Here is a 6,859-nt window from a genome sequence, read left to right as displayed (position 1 = left end):
GCCACCCTCGGAAAGCACATGAAACGATCTGATACAAAGGACAGCTGCAGAATCTGGCGTTGGGGACCGAGCCCTGAATTTGTTTGCCAGTGCCCCGATTGTCACTCCTTCTTTGCTGTCGCAGGCCCTGATGCTTTACAATAAGCTTGAGCTGCGCGGTGCCCTGAAAAACTGCGCTGGTTTTGTGAGATGGTGGCAAGACTGAGGAGAGCACAGGAGTTCGGGCATGGCACGATTCAAACTCGCAGACAGCAGGGCGGTGCTGGTGAGGGCAGCAGTGACGGGCATGGCGGGTTTGGGGAATTAACAGACTGCGGGGGCGGTGCTTGGAGACAGGCTAGAGAGCGAAAGAGCAAGTCGCCTGTACAGCGGGGGGAGCCTGCATGTCTGGCCGGAAGGACACCTGGTTGTTCAGTTTAATTATCTTAGGGGTGGCGCTATGTGTGCAGTACTGGCCCTAGCGGCGAATGTCAAATGTCTGTAAAATTGTCATGCTAATAAAGATATCTGAATTTGAATCTGGGTCAGAGGGAGGGCTGTCTGGGCGGAGCGGGATGGGTCCTTGTTGATGCTTTCGTTTTACGTGCAGAGCTCACGTGGGAGGCGAGGCACCGGGACCTGACCTGGGAGGAGGAAGGAGCTGCTCCATTCCTTTGTTTTCTGTTTTGAATGCTGCTATAGGGGGGGCAGGCATTCGGATTTCAGGTAAGTGTCCAACCAAGAGACTGGCTATCCACCCAGTGTCATCTCCCCCCTCCCCCTCTCCTTTCCCAGGTAGTGCCGGCTGCGGTCAGGGTCTAGGGGCGCTTGCTCCAGGCTTGTCTCTTTAATTAGAGGCGATAGCAGCCCTCGCAGCAAGCATCCGTAGAGCCAGGAGGCTAATCCCAGGACCTGGTAGGCGGAGAAGGCTGCGGGCGATACTGGGCAGGATGTGTAGGTGTGCTGCAAACTACCAGCTGCTCAAGAAAAGTTCCCACTGTGACCAGTGGGGTCAGGGGTCATCACGGGGGCCGAGTAGAACAGAGACTGTGACCAATGGGGGGGGGGGGGGGATCAGTTTTTAGCCAGTGGACTATGTCGCCTTTGGGAATGTTCATTTCTCTTGTAACTTTATATTTTGCATAGTATAGGAGGAATACATTTCTTCTTTTTCTGGTGTTGCAGACTGGATCTGGCTTTTTCGGGCTTTCAGTTTATTTTTTTGTCTGCATCTCTTAATTTGTGATCACTTATTCAGTCTTAGGTGAGGGTAAGTGTGTTCTGCATGTGTGATTGAAGTGAGTTTCTTTTCACTGTTCAGTTTCTGTGTAGGGATCTAGAGCAGTCTGGCTTGTTTTGTTTTCCTAGTAGGGAGTGCATTGGTAGTGTAAGTAATATTTGCAATGCTGTCTATCATAAAGGCCGATACAGAAAAACGCGCAGGGGAGCCGGCGAGCGCACAGGCCACTCTCCTGGGCGCGCGATTCAGGAGGGTGGTCTATGCAAATTAGTCTATGCAAAGTAGTGCGTCCCTAGCGCCTCCTTTTTGACAGGAGCAGCAGCTGTCAGCGGGTTTGACAGCCGACGCTCAATTTTTCCAGCGTTGGTTCTCGAACCCGCTGACAGCTACAGGTTCGGAAAACGGACGCCCGCATAATTGAGCATCCATCTTCTGACCCATGGGCAGATTTTTAATATATTTTTTTAATTTTTACTTTTTTTTTTACTTTTGGGGCCTCCGACTTAATATCGCTATGATATTAAGTTGGAGGGTGTACAGAAAAGCAGAAAAAACTGCCGGTGCCTGCAGAAATTAACGCCAGCCTTTGGGCAGGCGTTAATTTTTGAAAGTAAAATGTGCGGTTTTGCCGCACATTTTGTTTTCTGGATCGTGCGGGAATAACCAATAGGGCCATCAACATGCATTTGCATGTTGTGGGTGCTATTAGTTTCGGGGGGGTTGGCCGATCATTTTCGATGCGCTATTACCCCTTACTGTATAAGGGGTAAAGCTAGCGCGTCAAAAACGCGCGGCCAAACCCAGGCTAACAGTGCACTCCACCGGAGCGCACTGTATTGTATCGGCCCGATAGGGAGGGAGGTAAGACTGTTTTGATATGGCAGATTTGCCTCATAGGTACTTAGTGTCTGTTTTTCACAAACAGGCCGATTTAATGCAGTGCATGGCTAAACATGCAATTGGATGCGTGTTTTGGATGCATGTCCATAACCCCCAATACATTACAGGGATTAGCGCATCCAGAGCACATGTCCAATTAAGCGTGTAGCTAATTGCGCTCATCACATGTAAATTCCATGTAGATGAGGCTATTGGCTAATCCCCATGATTCAAAAAATGTCCCGTGCGGCCAATGTGCCCATTGCAACACAGCAAATTTTACACCGGCCCGGGGCTGACATAAAGGGTATGCTGCACTCAAGGGCTCACTGGAAAAAGAAAAATTCCTGCTTTCTGTGATCCCTCCACTTAGTATCATCGCGATTCTAAGTAGGAGGAATCACAGAAAGCAGCTTGAAGTTAAAAAAAAAAAAAAAGTCTTGAAAAAAACATTCTGGACGCCCAATACAGGGGGAAAACAGACTCTCGTATTGCACGTCCATTTTCCCAGCCTGCACTGACAGCCACCTTTCTTGTGCGCCCGAAGCTGATGAGGTGCTAGGGTCGCACAGTTTTCCCTAGCGCCTCCTTTTTAGCGTTACCCCTCATTTAAATAATGCATCATTCACCCTGGAGAGATGGCTGGGCGCGTGCTAGGAGAGCAGGCGCTCAATCATGAGTGCCCGTTTAACACCAGACAATATTGCATTGGCCTAATTATGTCTTGCAGTACAGGACGTTTGCTGCTGTTAGTGAGGTGACACCAGAATTTGAAGGGTTTTTTTTTTTTTTGTAGAGTAAAATGTAAGAAGAAAGGTCCTAATATGCTGGGCTTGATGGTCCCTCGGTCTGACCCAGTATGGCATGTTCTTATCTCCAATTGCATTTTCAAGAGCCTGGCATTGATTTGATGTAAAGGGCAATAGATCCAGACTCAAGAAATTTACCATTGATGAGGCTGTTTTGAAAACTATGCAGGCAGGTGCTTTTACCCATGGATTTTGCACCAGTTCTCTAGGAGAAGGTCTGAGCACCCTTTGCTTCTGAAACTTGCCCAAGGAAAACATCGTCCCCAGCAAAGATGTGAACCTGCTTTTTCCAAATCTAGTTTTTTCAACCCAAGCCACATGCCCAGTTTTGAAACTGCAAAGGTCCCGTATATTGCTGCCTGTCTTATCCACCCATCCCCTCCCTCACGGCCTAAACCTGCCCCAGGTGCGCATCCACAAAAACATGGTAAAAGCGCATGTACTGTGGAACAACGCATGGACGTGAACCCACAATCTGGCGGGGAAGTTTTTCCGAAAGCTCTTTTCCCTGGGTAAATGGCTTTAAAACTTACTCTGGAGAATGGCTCATGATGTGCATTTTCTTTGTTTTTATATAAGTAGTTTCATGGCATTTTTTAAATAATTTTTTTTTCACAAACTAAATTGTGCTGCGTAATCAAAATATGAAATTGCCTTGAAAGTGAGCTAAGAAAATGTAGGTGGCAAAAGAAGTTAGGGTAGGTGACTTGGATATGACTTACAATAGCTGTTCTCAGCAGTCTTGGTGATGCTGACTCACTCTGCATGGATTTAAGATTCCCGTTCATTTTTTAAATATTTACTGAGGAGAAACAAGTGCCTGGAGTTTTTGCAAAGCTGCTGCCTCTTACTTTGCTCCCAGCGCCTTGGACTGCTGCCTGGCAGTTCATCCATATCCAGGCCCTTGTCTGTCACAGTGATTCTTGTGAACATGGCAGAAACAGTTAAGAGATCTCAGAGGAGTCAGTTATCCTAGCGGAATATGGGGTATGTTTTCATAAGATCTCCATCTTTTGTTCTGATGTCATACCTGAAGCGGTATTGGTGTGTACAGAAGTTTTGAAACCTTTTCCCTCTTAGCTGCTCCCACTATTAAAAATTTAAGTAAATCAGTGACTGCAGGGCATCAGAATCTCATGCAGACATCATATGTAAAACATGAATACAGTACAGATAGCTGGAGAATGGATCGCCATCTGAGCTCTATGCAGGCATCATACTGATACATGCAAAGCACGAATACAGCACTGCCTGCTAAAGTGACATGAGTTAAAACTCCAGGGTACTCCTTGGAGAACTAGTTGATTTAGAAGCTTTTGTAGCTTTGTTTTAGACATTTAGTGAAAACCTTAGATACAGAAAGAATACAGAACTTGGCACTTATAAAATCTCCCTTTCCTCTTCCAGAGACACCATGGGTGACCTGAAAGTCGGAGAACAGGACTTGGCTGAAATGAGCTCCATGATCCAATCCACGGTGGTAATGGAAGCATCCAAGCAAGTGCAGGCTCTCTTGACATCACTGGAGACCACCATGCTGGACATTGCCATTACTGGAGAATCAGGTGCTGGAAAATCCACCTTCATCAATGCCATCCGAGGTCTAAGTGATGAGGATTTGGGGGCTGCTAGAACTGGGGTCACTGAGACCACCACAGAGCCAATGGTTTACCAGCACCCAAAGCTACCCACTGTTCGGCTGTGGGATCTGCCTGGCATAGGAACTTCTAGGTTTCAAGCTAACCAGTACCTGAAACAGGTGGGTTTTGAGAAATATGACTTTTTTATCATCTTGGCTTCAGAACGCTTCCGAGAAAACAATGGCAACCTAGCCAGGAGCATCAGAGCAATGGATAAGAATTTCTACTTTGTACGTTCCAAGATCGACCAGGACATAAAGGCCTGCCAGAGGCACCAAAACTTTAACAAGGAGAGGGTTCTGACTGAGATACGAACAGACTGTATCAATTGTTTGGAGAAGGAAGGTGTGGAGTCTCCCAAAGTCTTCCTGGTCTCCAGCTTTGAGCTTCACAAGTATGATTTCCACAAACTGCAAGACACCCTGGTCCGAGAACTTAATGGCCAGAAGAGGCACGTCTTACTCCTGTCTCTGCCAAACATCACAGTAGAGATGATTGAGAAGAAGAAGGAGTCCTTGAAAAGGCACATCTGGAAGAAGGCTCTCTTAGCCTGCCTCATCTCAGCTCTGCCTACTTTTCCAGTGCACTATAATGCACCATTGCTGATGGAGACCTTGGCTTCCTACCGGAAGAACTTTGGCCTGGATGACGAGTCCCTCAACACTCTGGCTTTGAGAGTCAGCAAATCCCCTTGCAACCTGAAGAAGCAGATCACGTCATCCTTGGGTAAGGACTTTTCTGAGCATTCTGTGCATTCTGCCCTCAGAATGGCTGCCCTGGGTGGCCGTGCCAGCGTGAGCCTGGTGGAACGTCACGTGCCATTGCTTGGCAACCTTGTCGCCGGTGGTATCTCCTTTGTGGCCATTTACATTCTGCTCAGTAGTTCTTTGGACAGCTTTGCCCAGGATGCCCAAAACGTCCTGAAGAAAGCCTTCAGAGCCGAGGAGGAGGAGAAGCTGGAGGCCTACTACAGCCAGGACATTGGCTTTCTTTATGACTGATGCCTAGCTGCATGAAACGTTTGTCCATTCCTGTTTTTCTAACACTCCCAGAACATGGTGCAGGATGATCTGGGGCCAGGATGCACTGTTTGATAGTCAGAAAACCAGGGCTGGAATAAAACAGGGAGTGAGGTTGATAAGAATGGTACTTGTTCAACTTCCAAGTTAGGAGAGGGAGGAACTTACAATGCAATACATCCTACAGCAACAGCTATATACCATGTTTAACGTGGCAGCACCCGCTGGGGGCAGAAAAGTTGTATGCTTGTGTTTCTGTTATCTGCAAAGTAGAAACAGGCTCCAGTCAGATGCATCAACCAGAGTGAAGTCTTCTGCATCTCACTTCCCCCACAATGTACCACTGCTGGCCAGTCACATGGTGTTGGCTTTATCTGACCCAGATGCACATTGTTACAAGAGCACTAGCACCATTCTTCTTTTTAATAAGGAAGCTATGGAATAGTTAAAATCCTATGATTTCCAGGTAGGTTGTGCTTTTAATTTCTTAAGAGAAGTATTTTTTAAAAAATATTTAGATAGCTCCTCCTGCTTACCCTCTTCTACTCTATGAACCAAAGAAAAGCGAGGACATTACTGTGCTGATCATCCCCCCTCCCACAGGATGGAACTCACTGATATTTGGCTAAACAAAAGCTGGAGAGGAAAATCACTAGTATGGGGACATTACATAACAGGTTGTTCTTGGCGCTAAAAAGCCACAATGCACCAAATGTTTTCCCAAAGGTGACTGGAGAAGTAAACGGTGGACAAATGTCCAAAACTGCAACTGAGAGAGAGCTGCAGATCCAACGGGAAGGGATGACAGGCTCATTCAGGCAACCGATAATCAGTTTTGTAAAATATGAGTGCCCTGGCAGAGTAAAGGTGCTGCTCACTTGTAAGTGTTATTTGTACAATTGAATATATTTGGATTTGCCAATAAAACCAAGTTTAAACAAGAAACCCCCCTGCATGCGTCATACCGATACATGCAAAGCAGGAATACAGCACAGACAGCTGAAGAGAGACTTTAAAGATGGAGAGGGTTTTTTTTTTTTTGGAAATCAGGGAGTGTGTCTGTCTTAGAAAGATACACAAGTTTTTGTTACAAAGCATATATACAAAATTAAATGTAATAAAATGTTTTGCAACAAAGTGGAATCCTAGGCAAAAGTAGAAGTGAAAACATCAGTAAAGGGAAGAGATATTGAGCAGCTTGTAGCATGAGTTTTAGATCCTGAAAATACAGACAGAAAAGGATAGAAGATGACCATTGTATGCTAAACATTTCTTTTTTTTTTTAATTTTTAA

General features: G+C 46.1%; 1 protein-coding gene across 1 annotated transcript; it reads left to right on the top strand.

Annotated features, from left to right (window-relative positions):
• The first annotated feature begins 555 nt into the window (after positions 1–555).
• Positions 556–6,589, top strand: LOC115084765 (interferon-inducible GTPase 5-like). The gene is made up of 2 exons (XM_029590043.1): positions 556–705; positions 4,315–6,589. The coding sequence occupies exon 2, from the start codon at positions 4,322–4,324 to the stop codon at positions 5,546–5,548; it is 1,227 nt and encodes a 408-aa protein (XP_029445903.1). The 5' UTR covers positions 556–705; positions 4,315–4,321; the 3' UTR covers positions 5,549–6,589.
• Positions 6,590–6,859: the final 270 nt, after the last annotated feature.

Source organism: Rhinatrema bivittatum, chromosome 2 (genome assembly GCF_901001135.1).
Source record: "Rhinatrema bivittatum chromosome 2, aRhiBiv1.1, whole genome shotgun sequence".
In the NCBI taxonomy this organism is placed as follows: domain Eukaryota; kingdom Metazoa; phylum Chordata; class Amphibia; order Gymnophiona; family Rhinatrematidae; genus Rhinatrema; species Rhinatrema bivittatum.
Note: the sequence above shows the minus strand (reverse complement) of the source record. Positions and strands in the feature narration are given on the sequence as shown.

What these genes read in the sequence shown, in the direction of transcription:
- LOC115084765 (XM_029590043.1), top strand. Translation starts at nt 4,322, where the DNA reads ATGGGTGACCTGAAAGTCGGAGAACAGGACTTGGCTGAAATGAGCTCC.